Source organism: Hyla sarda, chromosome 7 (assembly GCF_029499605.1).
Source record: "Hyla sarda isolate aHylSar1 chromosome 7, aHylSar1.hap1, whole genome shotgun sequence".
NCBI classification, from domain to species: domain Eukaryota; kingdom Metazoa; phylum Chordata; class Amphibia; order Anura; family Hylidae; genus Hyla; species Hyla sarda.
In genome coordinates, this window is record NC_079195.1 from 221,289,321 (window position 1) to 221,311,434 (window position 22,114).

The 22,114-nt window shown below is 48.1% G+C and overlaps 1 protein-coding gene across 2 annotated transcripts; it reads left to right on the top strand.

The window, feature by feature from the left end:
- Positions 1-21,422, top strand: DEPDC1 (DEP domain containing 1). 2 transcript variants are annotated; one of them, XM_056532761.1, is made up of 12 exons: positions 1-158; positions 4,021-4,286; positions 4,518-4,674; positions 5,581-5,702; positions 6,470-6,600; positions 6,676-6,723; positions 7,580-7,720; positions 10,404-11,219; positions 15,702-15,874; positions 15,958-16,134; positions 17,112-17,285; positions 20,871-21,422. In XM_056532761.1, the coding sequence occupies exons 1-12, from the start codon at positions 111-113 to the stop codon at positions 21,009-21,011; spliced, it is 2,394 nt and encodes a 797-aa protein (XP_056388736.1). In that variant the 5' UTR covers positions 1-110; the 3' UTR covers positions 21,012-21,422. The 2 variants fall into 2 exon arrangements, with proteins under 2 accessions (XP_056388736.1, XP_056388737.1); XM_056532762.1 differs by lacking the exon at positions 10,404-11,219 and having other exon boundaries at positions 20,871-21,421.
- Positions 21,423-22,114: the final 692 nt, after the last annotated feature.

Genomic DNA, 22,114 nt, shown 5'->3' on the forward strand with positions numbered 1-22,114 from the left:
GTGCTCCATTTTCAAACCTCCGTGGTGAACGGTTGAAGGTCCGGAGGTCTGGTCACGTGTTTCGGGCGGATTAAAGGGCCGCGGGCGGCTCCGGTCACCTGTACCGGGCAATGGAGAGTCGTATCATCACCCCGGGGCCCTATAGGGCCACCAAACTGGTAATGGATTGTGTGCGGAGCGCTGTGATACCGGGGCCGGGATGTGTGTGTACTGGGGTGTTATAGGTGTTCTACCGGACAGATATATATAGAACTGCATATGAGATCATACATGTCACCCATAGAGCTGTGTGTATATACTGATCATACATACATGTCACCCATAGAGGTGTGTGTGTACTGGGGTGTTATATGTTCTACCGGACAGACGGAGTGTGTATGTATATATATATATATATAACTGCATATGTGATCATACATGTCACCCATAGAGCTGTGTGTGTATATAGATCATACATGTCACCCATAGAGCTGTGTGTGTGTATATATTGATCATACATACATGTCACCCATAGAGCTGTGTGTGTGTATATACTGATCATACATACATGTCACCCATAGAGGTGTGTGTATATACTGATCATACATACATACATGTCACCCATAGAGCTGTGTGTATATACTGATCATACATACATGTCACCCATAGAGGTGTGTGTATATACTGATCATACATACATGTCACCCATAGAGGTGTGTGTATATACTGATCATACATACATGTCACCCATAGAGGTGTGTGTATATACTGATCATACATACATGTCACCCATAGAGGTGTGTGTATATACTGATCATACATACATACATGTCACCCATAGAGGTGTGTGTATATACTGATCATACATACATACATGTCACCCATAGAGGTGTGTGTATATACTGATCATACATACATGTCACCCATAGAGGTGTGTGTGTACTGGGGTGTTATATGTTCTACCGGACAGACGGAGTGTGTATGTATATATATATATATATATATATATATATATATATATATATATATATAAACTGCATATGTGATCATACATGTCACCCATAGAGCTGTATATATATGAGAGATCATACATGTCACCCATAGAGTTGTGTGTGTGTGTGTATATATATATATATATATATATATATATATATATATATATATATATCTCTATCACACATAGAACTGTACGACTTATACACCATTATACGACATCACAACAAGTTAGTTTTCCAGTCTCCTGTGGGATTTCTCTCTGGTTTCCTTATATCATCCAGTATAGACCAGTTTCCCCCATAGACATGTGGCCTTACATCCGGACCCTGTGGCCTCCACAGATGACGCTCCCTTCCCCCGCAGACATTTATCCTCCATTTCCCGGCTCTGTCCTTGTCTCCTGTGGAGATTCCTTCCATATGTCATTGTGGGTGTTGTGGTGCCCCTGGCAGATGGTATATAGCCAAGGTCTCTAACCTGTAGACCTTCCACAAAACTACAACTTCCTGCATGCCCGGACAGCCGTTGGCTGTCCGAGCATGCTGGGAGTTGTAGTTGTGCAACAGCTAGAGGTCCACAGTTTAGAGGCCACTGGTATATAGTGAACAGCACCTTATATACCATATCGACATTCAGATTCCTGTACCCAGAGAAGATGGCGGATTGGGATAGCGCTCAATTGCGTCACATGACTGACAGTGGGTGGAGCTAAACTATTTCCAAGGGTAACAGTTTTGAAAGGCCCCTACATATAGGAATAAAAAAAATCAGCCGTCCCGGAACGCGTGTGTATACATTTACAACTACTTTTTTACATGTAGCCTTGAATTTAAAAATGACCTGTATCTGTATGCAGCCCATACGCAGAACTATGTGTCTCTATGGTTACAGACTACATGCAAACACCATTTGTAGTCAGATCCTACTTACTGTTCCTATCCATAGGATAAGGCAGTGTTTCCCGACCAGGTTGCCTCCATGCTGGGAGTTGTAGTTATGCTACTGCTGGAGGCACCTTGGTTAGGAAACACTGATTGGTGGGGGATCCGACTACTTAATTGTCTCCGTAACGAATGGAGCACGGCCCCCGATCTCTTCCTTCTCTATGAGGCCACTTAACGTTTCTTGGTAGCCATGCAGGTCTGATGCGCTCCGTTTATTTTGGGTACAACTATGTCCCTGTTTTTGGGGTCACCTAGCAGCTGGACCCCCATCAATCTACTTCTTACCTATCCTTTGTATAGGGGATAAGATGTCTAGGGGCGGAGTATCCCTTTAAGAGAGCTGTTGTGGAAAAACTAATTTGACTTATAGCCATGTCTCTGAACCCCCTGTACATGCACGCTCAGTTCCGCTGTGCATGCATGTGTTCTTAATGGGGATCGGAATGTAAACTGCTGCCACATAGTGTTGACCCCCTTCAAACACCTGGTGGCAACTAATCTTCAGACCAGGGGAGGGCACGGGGGAGTGCCATCGGGCAGGGGAGGGCACGGGGGAGTGCCATCGGGCAGGGGAGGGCACGGGGAAGTGCCATCGGGCAGGGGAGGGCACGGGGGAGTGCCATCGGGCAGGGGAGGGCACGGGGGAGTGCCATCGGGCAGGGGAGGGCACGGGGGAGTGCCATCGGGCAGGGGAGGGCACGGGGGAGTGCCATCGGGCAGGGGAGGGCACGGGGGAGTGCCATCGGGCAGGGGAGGGCACGGGGGAGTGCCATCGGGCAGGGGAGGGCACGGGGGAGTGCCATCGGGCAGGGGAGGGCACGGGGGAGTGCCATCGGGCAGGGGAGGGCACGGGGGAGTGCCATCGGGCAGGGGAGGGCACGGGGGAGTGCCATCGGGCAGGGGAGGGCACGGGGGAGTGCCATCGGGCAGGGGAGGGCACGGGGGAGTGCCATCGGGCGGGGGAGGGCACGGGGGAGTGCCATCGGGCGGGGGAGGGCACGGGGGAGTGCCATCGGGCGGGGGAGGGCACGGGGGAGTGCCATCGGGCGGGGGAGGGCACGGGGGAGTGCCATCGGGCGGGGGAGGGCACGGGGGAGTGCCATCGGGCGGGGGAGGGCACGGGGGAGTGCCATCGGGCGGGGGAGGGCACGGGGGAGGGCCATCGGGCGGGGGAGGGCACGGGGGAGGGCCATCGGGCGGGGGAGGGCACGGGGGAGGGCCATCGGGCGGGGGAGGGCACGGGGGAGGGCCATCGGGCGGGGGAGGGCACGGGGGAGGGCCATCGGGCGGGGGAGGGCACGGGGGAGGGCCATCGGGCGGGGGAGGGCACGGGGGAGGGCCATCGGGCGGGGGAGGGCACGGGGGAGGGCCATCGGGCGGGGGAGGGCCATCGGGCGGGGGAGGGCACGGGGGAGGGCCATCGGGCGGGGGAGGGCACGGGGGAGGGCCATCGGGCGGGGGAGGGCACGGGGGAGGGCCATCGGGCGGGGGAGGGCACGGGGGAGGGCCATCGGGCGGGGGAGGGCACGGGGGAGGGCCATCGGGCGGGGGAGGGCACGGGGGAGGGCCATCGGGCGGGGGAGGGCACGGGGGAGGGCCATCGGGCGGGGGAGGGCCATCGGGCGGGGGAGGGCCATCGGGCGGGGGAGGGCCATCGGGCGGGGGAGGGCCATCGGGCGGGGGAGGGCACGGGGGAGGGCCATCGGGCGGGGGAGGGCACGGGGGAGTACTAGCCCACCCTCACTTACTGGACTTGGTCCATGCCTGTGCTTGCCATGATTACTATAAAAAAGGAAATAAAATGTTCCTAAGTATATTTAAAAGGTTAATGTCTGACAGTGCCCATTTAACTGTTAGGAAACCCCCATACACATAGTATAGTGAGGCCGTCCTGCCAAAACCGGGGAACTTTTTCTCTAACGTGTATAGAGACCCTTCACTCCCTGGTAGGCAAGTATAGCCAAACGGAGGAATTGTGAGACCAGATCACTGATTGAAACATGCACCTTACTAATACAGGGATAGGGGGCGCTGTGTTCTGACTGATGGGCAGTGCAGTTTTGCCGGTAACTTATTGACTCCCATCTCATCCCGTCTTCAGTGGAATGAAATCACCAAGTACTTCCGCGCCGGCATGCCCCTGAAGAAACACAGGCAGAGCTTCAAGACCTACGGCAACTGCTTCACCGCCTCGGAAGCCATAGACTGGCTGCATCACCTCCTCAGGAACAACAGTAACTTCGGCTCGGACGTGACGCGGCAGCAGACCATCCAGCTCCTCAGGAAGTTCTTGAAGAACCACGTCATCGAGGACCTGAAGGGCCGATGGGGCACCGAGGACCTGGAGGATAACCACCAGCTGTTCAGGTATGGTGAAGTCTCCTATGGATGCAACCTGTGGTCCTCTAGTAGATGCAAAACTACAACTCCCAGCATGCCCTGACAGCCTTCGGCTGTCAGGGCATGCTGGGAATTGTAGTTTTGCAACCACGAGGTTGGACAACATTATCCTACAGGGTACCGGTGGGGATTGTTGGGCCACCTCAATTTGAGGAACTCTCCCCTACATGATAAACTAACTTTCACGGTTTCGAGCAGGTTCCCCTCGACGTCCCCAATAAAGACCATTCCCAGCCGACAGCCTCTGTGGAAAAGAAGCAGCTTGGAGAACGTCTTCAAGGAGAAGGAGCATCTCTTCAAGATGCCGCATTTCTCCAAGAGGACCCCAAAAAGACCGGGATCTCTGGACGGCAAGGTAGGAAATCTTCAGCTGCAATCAGTGACTCCGGCTTCGATGGACATCACACAGCTCCTGAGGGGTTAAAGGGGTACTCCACTGGCCGCTCTGTGCGGGGGTTGGCCACGCCCCCTAGTGCCGTCAGGCCATGCCCCCTCAATGCAAGTGTATGGGAGGGGGCATGATGGCTGCCATGCCCCCTTCCCATAGACTTACATTGAGGGGCGTGGCCTGATGTCACGAGGGGGCGTGGCACGCACAACACGTCCAAACGCTGGCCAGTGGAGTACCCCTTTAAAGCTTCCATTTAGCTACTCTTCCCCCAATGCTGTATACTGCAGCTCTGCTCACGCCAGACGTATATATGTGGATGCTTCATTTCACGCGTTAAAGGGGTACTCCGGTGGAATTTAAAAAAAAAAAATTTTTTTTTTTTTTTATAAGTCAACTGGTGCCACAAAGTTAAACAGATTTGTAAATTACTTCGATTAAAAAATCTTAATCCTTTTAGTACTTTTTAGCAGCTGTATGCTACAGAGGAAATTCTCTACTTTTTGAATTTCTTTTTTGTCTTGTCCACAGTGCTCTCTGCTGACACCTGATGCCCGTATCAGGAACTGTCCAGAGCAGGAGAAAATCCCCATAGCAAACCTTTGCTGCTCTGGACAGTTCCTGATACGGGCATCAGGTGTCAGCAGAGAGCACTGTGGACAAGACAAAAAAGAAATTGAAAAAATAAAGATTTTCCTCTGTAGTATACAGCTGCTAAAAAGTACTGGAAGGATTAAGATTTTTTTTTTTTTAATAGAAGTAATTTCCAAATCGGTTTAACTTTCTGGCACCAGTTCATTTAAAATAAATAAATAAAAATAAAAAGTTTTCCACCGGAGTACCCCTTTAACTTATCGTTCTTGATCTCTGTAGGACGAACAAGAAAATGAAGGCACCGAAGCAATGGACATAGATATGGAAAGTGATAACCCTGGCACCAAGGAACTGGCCAAAAAGGATATAGAAGATATCTGGGGAAACATTGCTCTAGTCCAGTAAGTATGACAGTGTGTCCAAACCAGCAGTGCCTCCAGCTGTTGCAAGACTTCGAGTAGTAGCTTTTGTTTTGCAACAGCTGGAGGCACCCTGGTTGGGACACACTTTTTTAAAGTTAAAGGGGTTCTCTGCCCCTAGACATCTTATACCCTATCCAGAGGATAGGGGATAAGATGTCTGATTGGATCTCCCTGCTGTTAGATGCTGCTGCACCCGGTGTTTAGAGCGTCGGGTGCAGCGCCTGCTCGTCCCGGCCATGCTCCCTCCCATAGACTTGCATTGAGGGGGCTTGGCCGAGCCTCAGCCCCGCATCGCCAGTCATCCGCAAAGTTCGCTCCATGCACCGGGTTTCTGGGGTGCCTCAGCAGAGATCATGGGGGCCCTCTGCGATCAGACATCTTATCATACTCCCCCCTATTAACCCCCCCCCCCCCCCCCCCCCACCGGTCGCCTGTACGGGGCCCTGGCTCTCCCGTGCAGGAGGCGTGTTGGCCGCAGCATAACGCTGCGACCTACACTCCTCCTCCATGTAGCTCTATGGGAGAGGCGGAGATGCAGCGTTCATGCAATGAGGTCGACAACACGCACAGAGAGGGAGATCGTAGGAGTCCCAGCAGTCAGAACCCCCCCCGATCAGACACTGATAAGATGGTCTAAGACTGCAGTACTGCTTTCAGCTGTGTGGACGGGCCCTTAGGAAGCAGCTATGGAGCCACAGGTTGCAAATTTTAATATTGTTACTTTAATTTTATTTCTTTGCTTCTAGTCTTCAGAAAATCCTCGCTCTCCCGTCATTGGACGAAGTCCTGAATCCCGAGCAGATGAACCCCGGACATATCATGTACAATATGACGCACACCAGCAAACATGGAGTCGTCTTCCTGCAAGACAAGACTGGTGAAGTTTCTTTTACGTTTTTGGTTTACGTATTTGGTTTTACGTTTTCTTGCTGACTTCTCTTTGTTCTTCCAGATGATCTCCCTCACTGGGTCTTGTCTGCAATGAAGTGTCTTGCGAATTGTGAGTATTCGAGAGTTGTAGGGTTTAGTTTACACTTTGGTTATTGTCTGATTCCCCAAATTCTTCTCCTCCAATAAAATAGTGTGTATTAGATTTAAAGCCTTTTTTAGTACATTTCAACTCGGGAATTTAAATTGCAGAATTGGGGAAACAAATGGCAACATGAATGCACTTTATTTATTTTTATTTGTTTTTTTTGGTGTTTTTTTGTTTATGGTAATCCACTAAATATGCATGTCCTGCTTTTTTCCAGTGTTTCTCAACCAGGGTGCCTCCAGCTGTTGCAAAACCACAACTCCCAACATGCCCGGACAGCCCTTGGCTGTTCGGGCATGTTGGGAGTTGTAGTTTGACAACAGCTGGAGGTCCCCTGGTTGGGAAACGCAACACTAATCCAAAATGATCTTCTGTCTAAACTCTGACACGTGTGTGTGTGTGTGTGTGTGTGTGTGTGTGTGTGTGTGTGTGTTTATTATTATTTATTATTGTTTTATTTATTTTTATTTATTATTAATAAATATATATAAGAGATGAGCGAACTTACAGTAAATTCGATTCGTCACAAACTTCTCAGCTCGGCAGTTGATGACTTATCCTGCGTAAATTAGTTCAGCTTTCAGGTGCTCCGGTGGGCTGGAAAAGGTGGATACAGTCCTAGGATATATATTCTATCTCTATCTCTAATCTATCTCATCTTTTTTTTTTTTTTAAGGTTGATAGGACTGTAAAGCTTGAGCAGAAATGTACAGTCGATCCTTTATTAACCATTCTATCCTCCATGGTTTATAGGATGAACACCAAGTCAAATTGTGGCCTGTAGTGACACTATCCCAAATATATATATTTTTTATTTTAGGGCCAAGACATAATGACATGAGTCAGCCCTCCTATCCCGGCTTTGAGCGCGACGTCTTCAGAACGGTCGCTGACTACTTCCTGAACCTCCCGGAGCCCCTCCTCACATACGAGTATTATGAGCTTTTTGTTAATATCCTGGGTAAGTGGTCGGTGGAGCCGTTCGTGTTCCTGTTGCTCGTTGTCTGGTGGCCGGAGATCAGCGTCTGTAGCTTTTACTTCCCCGGTTAGAACGTAACGTTTCCTGTACTATTGCGGCACAAGGTTCAGTCCACTGTATTGTCTTGCATGGCTGAGGATGCTGTAATAGTGGTACGTGGACCTCTGGCTCTTATATAATGGTCACCTTCACGCATTACGTCTTGGGATTTGGTAGTAAAGAGTGGATTCACACGTACAGTGTCCTGTGGGTATTTGATGTACAGGATTTAAAGTAGCAGCTTTTAATGTAAACTAAATGACTGAACACCGCTTCAAATCCTGCGCGTCAAATATATGCAGGATAGTATAGGTGTGAATAGACCCTAAGGGGGATAGCTGCGCTGGATGAGCCATTGTCAGCGGCTGGGATCACTTTTTGATCAGTGTTTGTTACCAAGGGAAGCAGCCACCAAGTTACGTGATCTCTACTGAAGTCAAGTAAAAGCCACTTACTGAGGCAGCTTTACATTCTTCCTATTAGGCAGGAATGCTGTTACCTCCATAGTGCATATAGGAAAGGGGTTGTCCCTCCCTTATAGTTTGAAGGGAATCTGGCATCAGTCACCCCCACTGACCTGTTGGTACAGGCAGGTAGTGTGGGTGACACTGATGATACTTGCCTCTCCCCGATCCGTGGGCCAGCTATTAACTTCTTTATTCAGCTGGCTGGCAGGCTTGGTGCATGGGCGAAGCACGCTGACATCATTGCTGCTGATTCGTCAAGCCTGCTCACAGTCAAACAGCAGCGGTGACGTCCGTGTGCTCCTAGAGCTACCTATGCACCAAGCCTGTCATCCGAATAAAGAGAAGATCGGGCTGTCGGATCAGGGGCAGGTAAGTATCATTATCACTGTCACCCGCACAACCAGCCTGTAACAGATTAGTGCGGGTGATACTGATGAGATTCCCTTTTAAAGGGTCACTACTATAAAACCTATCACTAGAGGTGGGGGGTCCCCTGCTATCTTCAGAACTGTGCCCAGTCTTTCCCTATGCATGTCTATGGTAGTACCAGAGTACAGCACTCCAGATACATGCTGCTCCATGCGCAAGGAGAGACTGGGCCGTGCATTGGAGATCTCAGTAGGAGGGTCTCGGGTGTGCATACAGAAAAGGGTTATCCCTTATGCTTTAACCCCTTATGTGTAATAAAAAATATATATATATATATATATATATATATATATATATATATATATATATATATATATATATAATGTGTATGTAGATAGAATATATACACACACTCACGGCAGGTGATCCTGGTTCTTAAAATGTTTATGTATACACACACATTATAATGTTATTGTATGTAATTTGTGTGTGTATATATGTGTATATATATGTGTATATATATGTGTATATATGTATGTATGTATATATTTGTGTATATATTTGTATATATATTTGTATATATATTTGTATATATATTTGTATATATATTTGTATATATATTTGTATATATATTTGTATATATATTTATGTATATATATTTATGTATATATATTTATATATATATATATTTATATATAATATATATATATATATATGTATGTATATATATATTTATATATATATATATTATAATATAATTTTAATAACCAGGATCACCTGCTGTGTGTGAGAGATATAATAAATATATATATATATATATAGCATTAGTATTAGTATATTTTTTTTTTTTTTTTTATTATTTTATTTATACAATTAACCCGACATACGATGCTTTTATATGTCAGGGGCCAACGCATTAACTGCTATCAGACAGCGCAAAATGCTTAAGCTGCTGTCGGATAGCAGTGTAATGTGCCCCAGCAGGTTCGCTTACCTATCCCTGCTGCTCCGGGTCCACTTCGCGATCCTCCGGCGTCTTCTGTATCTTCTCCAGGGTACGGGCCTCGCTTTCCGGCGTCGTTATTATGTCACTACGCACGCCACGCCGGCACAGCAGCGTAATAACCTCACCAGAAAGCGAGGCCTGGACACCGGAGAAGATGCGGAAGAAGCCGGAGGATCCCGGGACAGCATCCGGAGCGGTGGGGACAGGCGAGTACAGCTTCCTATACTTTACTTTGCATGAATCCCTCAACATACGATGGATTCGACAAACGATGGGTCGTTGGGAACGAATTACCATCGTATGTTGAGGGACCACTGTATTGTATATCTCTATCACACACACACAGCCGGTGATCCTGGTTCTTGAACCCGTGCCAAGAAAAGATATTATACGGGAAGAAATAAAAAAATTATGCTGAAAGGGTCCGAATCTTTCATTGGCACAGTGTTTCAGGAGAGAAGTGCTTATGTGAAGGACAGGAGCTGAATGGAATCATGTGCAAAGAGCATGGCGTTCAGCAGCGCAGTGTTTCAGAAGGGGTGCATGCAGATCTAAGGTCCGTGTCATGATGTATGGCCCGTGAATTATTTTAGCAGAATGCTTCCCTCCCAGTTTCTCCTCTAGTGTCCAGTACGATTGTTGCGGCTGGCATGGAGCTTCTTGCGGTTTGCTGTGTTCCCGTGCTTTGCCGCTGTCGTAACTAACCCGCCCGCCGCTAACATTACACACGTTTTTATTTCCTACTTCCCTGCACATTATTAACTTCTATTTCGTTCCTGGTTAGTTGTATGTGGCTACATTACGGTACCCCGCAGGCGCAGCAGGAAGCACAGAGCCAAGAAGGAAGCGTCCGCCTCCCGATCCTCCCCGTCCAAAAAACTGAGCGACACAAACTTTAAGTCCACGGAATGCCTGCTGCTCAGCCTGGTACGGAAGGTGCCCAACGAAGACGAGGAAGACGGCGACGACCAAAGCTTCGGCGAGCTCGGCAGGGAACACAAGGACTTTGCTTTGCACAATACCAACCGGGAGAAGCTTTACAGTTCCCTTGCCAGGCGGCCGAAGGACAGTAAGGTCGTGGGTGGCAGCTGTCAGAACCTCTCCGCGGGCAGGAAGGACGCTAATGCCCCCTTTAAATCCCGGCTGCGCAGTTGCTCGTTGGAGGGAATCACAGACGTGTCCTGTTCTGACTCCTCGCAGGCTTGTTCTCCGGTTTCTCTAACCTGCTCCCCGACTCTACCTCCACCTGACAATCCTTGCAGCCAGCGCGGTGTGAACAGTGTATCTGAGAGCAATGGCCAAGCGCTGCTGCAACGAAATGGGCCGGACTACGGGACACTGTCCAGATCGCGCAGCATGGGGGACTATCTGGGGTCCTGCACTAGTATAAACACTCCGGTGGCTGAGATCACCATCAGGCCCGGGCAGGCCGGCCAAGGCAGACTGCAGAAACGCTTGAGCTCTATCGAGGAAAGCGAAACGGCCGACCCAGGCGTCGCCGTCACCAAACGGTTGTGTCAGAGCAATATGGAGCTTTCCAGTTCTCTCCCCTCAAACTCTTCCGCACTGCACGCTAACCAGCCCTGCACTGGCACGGAAAGTAAGGTTTTTTGCATGTTTCCTGCATGTGAGTCACAGTAATCCAGCATGTAGTCCTAATAGTGCATGTTCTGCTTCCTGCACGCTAATCCAGTGTTTTCCTACCAGGGTGCCTCCAGCTGTTGCAAAACTACAACTTCCAGCATGCCTGGACAGCCTTTGGCTGTCCGGGCATGCTGGGAGTTGTAGTTTTGCAACAGGTGGAGGAACCCTGGTTTGGAAACAACGCACTAATCTAATATGATCTTCTGTCTAGACTCTTGACTTGTGCATGTATCTATAGCTTGAAATAATATCCCATAAATATATATAATTTTTTTTTATATTATACATAAATATATTATTTATAAATATATAATATAATTAATTTTTTATTTTATTAGTTTTTTATATATATATATATGTATGTGTATATAATATATATATATATATATGTATGTGTATATATATATTATATATAATATGTATATATATGTGTGTGTGTGTATTATATTAGAGATGAGCGAACTTACAGTAAATTCGATTCGTCACGAACTTCTCCGCTCGGCAGTTGATGACTTTTCCTGCATAAATTAGTTCAGCTTTCCGGTGCTCCGGTGGGCTGGAAAAGGTGGATACAGTCCTAGCAGTACTAGGACTGTATCCACCTTTTCCAGCCCACCGGAGCACCTGAAGGCTGAACTAATTTACGCAAGAAAAGTCATCAACTGCCGAGCCGAGAAGTTCGTGACGAATCGAATTTACTGTAAGTTCGCTCATCTCTAATATATATATTATATCTCTATATATCTATATATCTATCCACATAAAATATGAAAATATATTTATTTAGAGATGCCCCGAAATTTTTTGGGGTGGCATGGCTTAACTGTTTCCCGACCCATGGCATACATGTACATCAGGGATCGGGTGAGGACATGACGCGAGCCGCGGGTCGGGTCCGCTTCATACGTGGGAGATGCCTGTTGCTGTCAGCAGCTGACATCTGCCTGTAATGACAGACATCAGGTTGCTCTGATGTCCGTCATCTGCCATGCCCCGCAGCCAACAGGAAAAGGGTAATTGGGCTCACCGTCTGGTAAAAATTCAGGCTTTATTAGATCATGTTAAAATCCAAGTAGTACAAAATGAAAAATTATGATAAAAAACGCAAACGAAATGCACCAATGCGTTTCGACTTGTTAACAAGTCTTAGTCATAGCTGAACTATGTTTCTTTTTCTACAATGCCCCGCAGCCCCCTGCTAATTCTTGTTACTGGGGCCGCTGCTAATAGCCAACATGCGGCCATCGCCGCGGCCGGCTATTAACCCTTTAGATCGCCGCTATCAAAGCTGACAGCGGCGTCTAAAGGGACCTGTAAAAGCTCCCTGGTGGTCCAGTGGTGTGGATCGCGATTGTAAGGGGGCGATCCACTATGTAGGCAGCCGGAGGGCTTTCCTCTGCTTCCTTCTGTCCGGTCCGTGGCTCTGCATTTGATTGAGCCTGGCTAAGCCGGCTCAATCAAATGAGCATGGATCAAACAGATCAGTGGAGTTCTATGAAACTCCATTGATCTGTATGAGGAATCTAATGATTCCTCCTAAAAGTCCCCTAATGGCCTAAAAAAAAAAAAAAAATTTTTAAAGCACCCATTAACCCCTTCCAAATTAAGTTTAAATCGCCCTCCTTTTCCCATTTTCCATATAAAAAATAATAAAAATAAGCATATTTGGTATCGCCATGTGTGTAATTGTGCTAACTAATAAATTATGTTTCTGATCCTGCACTGTGAACGTCGTAAATGCAAAAAAGAAAAATCCCCAACACAAAAATTGCTGATTTTGGTCACATCACATCCCCAAAAAAAGTTAAACTATATTTTTTTTTTTTTTTTAAAAGGGGGTGGGGTTCAGCCCAAAATTTCCATTTCGGTGCATCCCTAATATATATATTTAGCTGTGTAAAAAAGAAAAAAAAAAAAAAAAAAAAAATTTCCATAATATTTATTGCTCCATTACAAATCAAGCTGCTTTGCACATAGTCCCGATTTTAAAGCTCTCCGACCATTTAGTGTATACAGCTCCTGAGCAGGCCTATGAGTCTCCATGGTTACAGACTACAAATACATGCTGTGTAGTCTGATCTTGCAGACATGGATTCTCTCAGCTCTCTTCTTATCCCCAGCATTGCCGCAGATCGGTAGCTCTTCAAGGTTGATCTTCAAGGCACGAATGCGATCAGAACGCAGATGGCATCTCCAAAAGCTGAAGGGGTACAGCAAGAGCGCTGGACTCAATGTTCTAGTGACCATGGGGGTGTCGGAACCTCTTAAAGGGTTACTCTGAACCTGGGCATCTTGTCTGATTGCAGGGGTCCCGCTGCACTGTAGGCTCGTGACGCCACGGCAGGGCATGGCCGTGACATCACGAGCCTCCGATGCCAAATCGCCAGTCATCCGGCATGGAGCGACGTTTGCTCCGTGCACCAGATGACTGGGGTGCCACAGCAGAGATCGCAGGGGGTGCCAGCGGTGGCAACCCCGGCGATCTGACATCTCATCCCCTATCCGTCGGACAGGGGATAAGATGTCTAGGGGCGGAGTAACCCTTTAATCGATCGGCCAAATCCCACATCTGCCGGAATTCTTGAACCGCCCCCTTCTGCTTTACCTTCACTTACATCTGAAGCTAAATTCAGGATTCTTCTGGTTTCCAGAGAGCAGTGCATTGTGGGAGCCGCACAGTGTTTTATCTGCAGTCTGTGTCCAAGGCCGCCTTGAACTCTACTCCAGTCCCCTCCGGAGCTGTATTCACAATACAAGTATCCTGACTGCCGCATCACTTGTAGTTGTAACTTTAATCCTGTTTTGCTGAAATGGTAATTCTATATGGATGACTCTGGTAAATGGTAGAACGTGGTGGATTTACATGGGATTCCATAGGCCTCTGAGCTGCTGTTATAAATCTGGGTGATGCATGTGCTCCGCCTGATAATGCAACACGTGGTGATTTATGGGTTTCATGCTTTATGGGATCGCACGTCCTGTCCGTCTGTACACGCCGGCCATCGATTCCTGCAGTAATTCTATGGCTGATCCTTTTCTTAATTTCATATCCAAAATGCAATAGAACAAGAAACTTGTGCCCAGATTTTTCTAAGTGGCTATAGGAAACCTTTGATGCTACATTCACACCCAAAGCTGCAATCACAGTTCTAGGTTCCTGGTTTTTAGGCAGCTTTGTGGAAACCCGGATGACAATCGGCGCCTATTCACTCTATGGAGTATTTAAAGGGGTACTCTGGTGGGAAAAAATAAATCGTGTCAACTGGCTCCAGAAGGTTAAACAGACTTGTAAATGACTTCTATATAAAAATCTTAATCCTTCCAGAACTTATCAGCTGCTGTATGCTCATCAGGAAGTTGTGTAGTTCTTTCCAGTCTGACCACAGTGCTCTCTGCTGACACCTCTGTCCGTGTCAGGAACTGTCCAGAGCAGGAGCAAATCCCCATAGCAAACCTCTCCTACTCTGGACAGTTCGACACGGACAGAGGTGTCAGCAGAGAGCACTGTGGTCAGACTGGAAAGAACTACACAACTTCCTGATGAGCATACAGCAGCTGATAAGTTCTGGAAGGATTAAGACTTTTTTATATAGAAGTAATTTACAAATCTGTATAACTTTCTGGAGCCAGTTGATAGGGAAAGAAAATGTTTTCCACTGGAGTACTACTTGAAAAACAATAGGTGGCAGCGCGGAGATTCTGAAGTGTGGATGGGCCCTTACAGGGGTTGTCCAGAAGCCTTTTCATAAGATCTGTCCGGTACTGTAGCATGGAATAGAGCTAAGCTGCAATACCACTTACTGCTTAGGGGAGTGTTTCCCAACCAGGGGTGCATCCAGCTGTTGCAAAACTACAACCCCAGCATGCCCGGACAGCCGTTGGCTGTCCGGGCATGCTGGGAGTTGTAGTTTTACAACACCTGGAGGCACCTCTGGTTGGAAAACGCTGGCCTAGGGTCAGATATGGTGCTGTTTTTTAGAAGGAAGAAGCAGCCATGTTATAAACATTGTGGCTGATCTTCAGGTTATTGTTAAAATTGAAGATTAAATGCAGCTTTGGGTGTGAATAGAGTAGAAGACCTTGTATTAATTAGCTAATGCAAATCACTCTCTGCTTATCCAGGACTAGAAACACATAGCTGCTCAGGCGCCACGCCAGTCCTCAGGTTGTGTGTGGTGTTGCAATTCTGCTCCATTCACTTCAGTTGAACAGAGCTTCAATACCGTGCACGAACTGAGTAACAAAAGTGGCGCTGTTATTGGAACAATGTTGTCTGATCCTGGATAACCCCTGTAATGTTGGCCCATCTTAAAGGGGGTTGTCTCATCCGAAGCAACCCTGGGGACAATTGGATGATTTACTCCGGCCCCTCTAAATATTCATCCCTGTCCTCATGTGTGTGTCCCCATGCGCTCACTTGTGACCCTCCTGCCCCCAGGTTTGCTGCAGCCTCACCTGGAGCGGGTGGCCATAGACGCCCTCCAGCTCTGCTGTCTGCTCCTCCCGCCCCCGAACCGCAGGAAGCTGCAGCTGCTGATGAGAATGATCGCCCGCATGAGCCAGAACGTGGATATGCCGCGCCTGCACGATGCCATGGGCACCAGATCTCTGGTAAGACTTTACCATGTAAATGGCTGGCAGCGCCATCCGCATTATTTTATTTTTTATTTATTTTGTTTTCTTCTGTATATCAGATGATCCAGACTTTTTCCCGCTGCGTGTTGTGCTGTGCAGAAGAGGTGGATCTGGATGAGCTTCTGGCTACAAGGCTGGTCTCCTTCCTTATGGACCATCACCAGGAGATCCTCCAAGTGCCATGTTACCTGCAGACGGCCGTACAGGATCACATCCAGTATCTCCAGAGAGCACATGTAGGTCCTAATGTCATTATCATGTGTCTAAATCCCTGTTTTCAAAACTGTGTGCCCCCAACTGTTGCAAAACTACCAGCATGTCCGGACAGCCAAAGCTGTATTCATTCCCTGCCTGCTTCTCTGCACTGCATACGGTGTTGTCATCCAGGCAGAGCCAGGGTTATTTAGGAAGATAGTTTGCTAGATTCCTATTCTTTGTCCCAGCACAGTGATGCCCAACCAGGGTGCCTCCCGCTGTGGCAAAACTTCAGCTCCTATCAGCCTTCCATTGTCAGGGTATACTAGGAGTTGTAGTTTTGCAACGGCTAGAGGCCCACTGGCCTAAACCATCACAAAACTACAACTCTCAGTATGCTGAGTTGTAGTTTTGCAGCAGCTGGAGGCACACCATTTTGAAAATCAGTTTAGCCACATGAGAATCTAGCAAACTCTCTCATACTAAATAACCCTAGCTCTGCCTGGATGACTACAACTTATGCAGTGCAGAGGAGCAGACTGGAAATGAATACAGCTTTGACTGTACAGGCATGATGGGAGTTGTAGTTTCACCCATTAGAAATTTCCCAGCTTGCATTTAATGGTGGCTAACTCAAAGTTTTATGTCTCAGGATCTTCTATCTGTTTACATGAATGAGATGTATATTCTATTATTTTATAGACAGCGGCTGTCTGGGCATGCTGGGAGTTGTAGTTTTGCAACAGCTGGAGTCATATAGAGTTATCCTCTATCTCAGTTGTCTTCAACCTGCGGACCTCCAGATGTTGCAAAACTACAACTCCTGGCATGCCCGGACAGCCAACGGCTGTCCGGGCATGCTGGGAGTTGTAGATTTGCAACATCTAGAGGTCCGCTGGTTGAAGATCACTGCTCTGCTTTTTTCCCTTAATTTTTTTTTATTATTTATTTTTTTTAAACCCATTAGCCATTTCTAAGTATGCATTTGATGGTGGCTAACTCGAGTTTCTTCCTAAAGGTGAAGGACCCGTCAGACCCGACTCCGGCCTTCTACTTCTGTAAGCAGATCAGCACGCGGGAGTTCGAGGAGCAAAAGGCAACGACGTTACAGACCGCCATTGTGGAGCTTCTGGAGAGCATTGTGAGGGATAAGAATCTGTCCATGAAGGACAAGAAGAAAAAACTCAAACAGGTATGAAGGTATATACACTGTATCCGGAACGTCTTCACACCCTATTGCTTTTTTCACATTTTATGTTGCGCCTTGTGCTTAAATTTAAAAAATCAAGTTCCCCATCTTTCTGCACTCAATCCCCAATAATGACTGTGATCACAGAATGGTAGAAATCTTTGCTGATTTATTATAAAGGAAAAACTAAAATCTTGCAGTGACATAAGTATTCATACCCTTTACTCAGCACGTAATGGAGGCCCCTTTTGGCAGTGATTCTGGCCTCCAGTCTTCTTGGGGATGAGGCCACAAGGTTTACACACCTGGATTTGGGGATTTTCTGGGCAGTGCATGGTTTCCCCCAGACATGATGCTGCCCCCACCATGATCCCTGTAGGGATGGTATTGGGCAGGTGATGGGCAGTGCCTGGTTTCCCCCAGACATGATGCTGCCCCCACCATGATCACTGTAGGGATGGTATTGGGCAGGTGATGGGCAGTGCCTGGTTTCCCCCAGACATGATGCTGCCCCCACCATGATCACTGTAGGGATGGTATTGGGCAGGTGATGGTCAGTACCTGGTTTCCCCCAGACATGACGCTGCCCCCACCATGATCACTGTAGGGATGGTATTGGGCAGGTGATGGTCAGTGCCTGGTTTCCCCCAGACATGACGCTGCCCCCACCATGATCACTGTAGGGATGGTATTGGGCAGGTGATGGGCAGTGCCTGGTTTCCTCCAGACATGATGCTGCCCCCACCATGATCCCTGTATGGATGGTATTGAGCAGGTGATGGGCAGTGCCTGGTTTCCTCCAGACATGATGCTGCCCCCACCATGATCACTGTAGGGATGGTATTGGGCAGGTGATGGGCAGTGCCTGGTTTCCTCCAGACATGATGCTGCCCCCACCATGATCACTGTAGGTATGGTATTGGGCATGTGATGGGCAGTGCCTGGTTTCCTCCAGACATGATGCTGCCCCCACCATGATCACTGTAGGGATGGTATTGGGCAGGTGATGGGCAGTGCCTGGTTTCCCCCAGACATGATGCTGCCCCCACCATGATCACTGTAGGGATGGTATTGGGCAGGTGATGGGCAGTGCCTGGTTTCCTCCAGACATGATGCTGCCCCCACCATGATCACTGTAGGGATGGTATTGGGCAGGTGATGGGCAGTGCCTGGTTTCCTCCAGACATGATGCTGCCCCCACCATGATCACTGTAGGGATGGTATTGGGCAGGTGATGGGCAGTGCCTGGTTTCCCCCAGACATGATGCTGCCCCCACCATACTTCACTGTAGGGATGGTATTGGGCAGGTGATGGGCAGTGCCTGGTTTCCTCCAGACTTGATGCTGCCCCCACCATGATCACTGTAGGGATGGTATTGGGCAGGTGATGGTCGGTACCTGGTTTCCCCCAGACATGACGCTGCCCCCACCATGATCACTGTAGGGATGGTATTGGGCAGGTGATGGGCAGTACCTGGTTTCCCCCAGACATGATGCTTAGTATTGAGGCGTCTTTCATGTGTTATTACTGAGAAGCTTTTTTCTGCCATAAAGCTCAGATTGTGGAGGCTGCAGTGATGGTTCTGGAAGTTTCTCCCATCTGTACACAGGATCTTTGGAGCTCTGCCATAGTGACCATTGGGTTCTTGGTCTCCTCTCTTACCAAGGTCCTTCTCCCTGAATAACTTAGTTTTGTTGGGACGGCAGCTCTAGAAAGAGTCCTGGTTGTTTCTTCTTCCTCCATGTAAGAATTATGGAGGCCACTGAGCTCTTGGTAACTTACAGTACATCAGAAATGTTTGTCCCCTTCTCTAGATCTGTGCCTCCACACAATCCTGCCTGCGCTCTACAGGCAGTTCGTTCCACCTCATAGCTTGGATTTTACTCTGATATATATTGTCAGCTTTGAAACCTTATATAGACAGGGCCATGTCTTCCCAAATCCTGTCCAATCAGATACATTTGCCACAAATGACTCCAACCAAGGTGGAGAAACATCTCAGAAATGGGAGGAGTCAGAGAAAAATATCATGTGTCCTAGTAATCAAAAGAAACCTTTCCCAGGTTAATATTGAGCAGCCATGTTGCCCCCTCATCTCTCACTGTTCCCATAATTACCGTATATACTCGAGTATAAGCCGACCCGAGTATAAGCCGAGACCCCTAATTTCAACCCAAAATCCCAGGAAAAGTTATTGACTCGAGTATAAGCCTAGGGTGGGAAATACCTCACCCCCCCCCCTGTCATCATCCAGACCCGTCATTAACATCCTCATCATCATCCCCTTGTCATCATCCCACACATCCCCCCTTCATCATCCCCTTATCATCCCACACATCCCCCCTTCATCATCCCCTTATCATCCCACACATCCCCCCTTCATCATCCCCTTATCATCCCACACATCCCCCCTTCATCATCCCCTTATCATCCCGCACATCCCCCCTTCATCATCCCCTTATCATCCCGCACATCCCCCCTTCATCATCCCCTTATCATCCCGCACATCCCCCCTTCATCATCCCCTTATCATCCCGCACATCCCCCCTTCATCATCCCCTTATCATCCCACACATCCCCCCTTCATCATCCCCTTATCATCCCACACCCCCCCCCTTCATCATCCCCACCCCCCTTCATCATCCCCACACCCCCCCCTTCATCATCCTCTTCTCATCATTCGCCCTCAGTGGTCTTCAACCTGCGGACCTCCAGAGGTTTCAAAACTACAACTCCCAGCAAGCCCGGGCAGCCATCGGCTGTCCGGGCTTGCTGGGAGTTGTAGTTTTGAAACCTCCGGAGGTCCGCAGGTTGAAGACCACTGCGGCCTTCAACATCATCCAGCCCCCCTCTCACCCCCTTTAGTTCTGAGTACTCACCTCCGCTCGGCGCTGGTCCGGTCCTGCAGGGCTGTCCGGAGAGGAGGTGGTCCGGTGGGGAGGTGGTCCGGGCTGCTATCTTCACCGGGGGCGCCTCTTCTCCGCGCTTCCGGCCCGGAATAGAGGCGTTGCCTTAACAATGACGCAGAAGTACGTTGGCAATGAACGCACCTCTGCGTCGTTGTCACGGCAACGTGAATATTCTGAGGCCGGGCCCGAAGCGCTTAGAAGAGGCCTCCCCGGTGAAGATAGCAGCCCGGAACCAGTATCCCACCGGACCACCTCCTCACCGGACAGCCCTGCAGGACCGGACCAGCGCCGAGCGGAGGTGAGTACTCAGAACTAAAGGGGGTGAGAGGGGGCTGGATGATGTTGAAGGCCGCAGTGGTCTTCAACCTGCGGACCTCCGGAGGTTTCAAAACTACAACTCCCAGCAAGCCCGGACAGCCGATGGCTGCCCGGGCTTGCTGGGAGTTGTAGTTTTGAAACCTCTGGAGGTCCGCAGGTTGAAGACCACTGCGGGTGGGGGAGTTCACTCGAGTATAAGCCGAGGGGGGTGTTTTCAGCACGAAAAATCGTGCTGAAAAACTCGGCCTATACTCGAGTATATACGGTAAGCTTATCTGCCATTCAGGGGACTGGGAAAGCTGGGCATTGCCCTTGTGAGATAGAATAGCAGCAATTGAATCCAACATTTTGCTTTTTCAGTTTCAGAAAGAATATCCCGAAATCTACCGCAGCCGCTTCCCGACGACGGAGAGTGAAGCCAGACTCTTCGGAGACAAGCCTACGATCAAGCAGCCCATGTTGGTTCTGAAAAAACCAAAGTTTCGCAGCTTGAGATACTGACTAGACCGCGGCAGAAGGAAAGCTGTCCCCCCGTCTTCTCTTTAGTCTCTTATGTCTCAGGATCTTTAATCTGTTTACATGAATGAGACGTATATTCTCTTACTAAACGTCAGGGATCCGGCTACTTATATGGAATTAAGCAAAATCCAAGTTTACAGTATGTGAGTAGTACAGGGAAACATGGGTCCAATTGAACATATGTCCCAAAATCACTGCCAATTAGGTGATTCGTCAAGCCAAGTTTTTGCTTGTTTTGTAGTATTTTTCCAACTGGTGGCGCTGTTGCATTACGGTCTATGAGGAAAAATTGCAACAGCTGTGGTGAAAAATGGTACTGCAAGTGGAACTAGCTGAAACATCTTTATAGTTAAAGAGGTACTCCGGTGAAAACCTTTTTTTTTTTTTTTATTTATTTTTTTAAATCAACTGGTGCCAGAAAGTTAAACAGATTTGTAAATTACTTCTATTAAAAAATCTTAATCCTTCCTGTACTTATTAGCTGCTGAATACTACAGCGGAAATTATGTTCTTCTTTGAAACACAGAGCTCTCAGCAGAGAGCACTGTGCTCGTGATGTCAGCAGACATCTCTGTCCATTTTAGGAACTGTCCAGAACAGCATATGTTTGCTATGGGGATTTCCTTTTACTCTGGCAGTTCTTAAAATGGACAGAGATGTCAGCAGAGAGCACTGTGCTCATGATGTCAGCAGAGAGCTCTGTGTTTCAAAAAAGAACATAATTTCCGCTGTAGTATTCAGCAGCTAATAAGTACTGGAAGGATTAGGATTTTTTTAATAGAAGTAATTTACAAATCTGTTTAACTTTCTGGCACCAGTTGATAAAAAAAAAAAAAAAAAAAAAAAAAAAAGTTTTTCACCGGTGTACCCCTTTAAGTCTTCATGGCAGTATTTCTCAAGCAGTGTCTCCAGCTGTTGCAAAACTGCAACTTCCAGCATGCCCGGACAGCCGTTGGCTGTCCGGGCATGCTGGGAGTTGTAGTTTTGCAACAGCTGGAGGCAAATTGCTTTTCTGGAGTTTCCCGTATCTGGTCAAGGTCTGACCTCTGGGACCCCCACTGATTAAAACAGCGGTCTTCAAACTG

Coding starts and splice junctions, on each gene's coding strand:
- DEPDC1 (XM_056532761.1), top strand. CDS start 111: ATGGAGAGTCGTATCATCACCCCGGGGCCCTATAGGGCCACCAAACTG. Junction 4,287..4,517: donor GATAACCACCAGCTGTTCAG/GTATGGTGAAGT, acceptor GGTTTCGAGCAG/GTTCCCCTCGACGTCCCCAA. Junction 5,703..6,469: donor GGAAACATTGCTCTAGTCCA/GTAAGTATGACA, acceptor CTTTGCTTCTAG/TCTTCAGAAAATCCTCGCTC.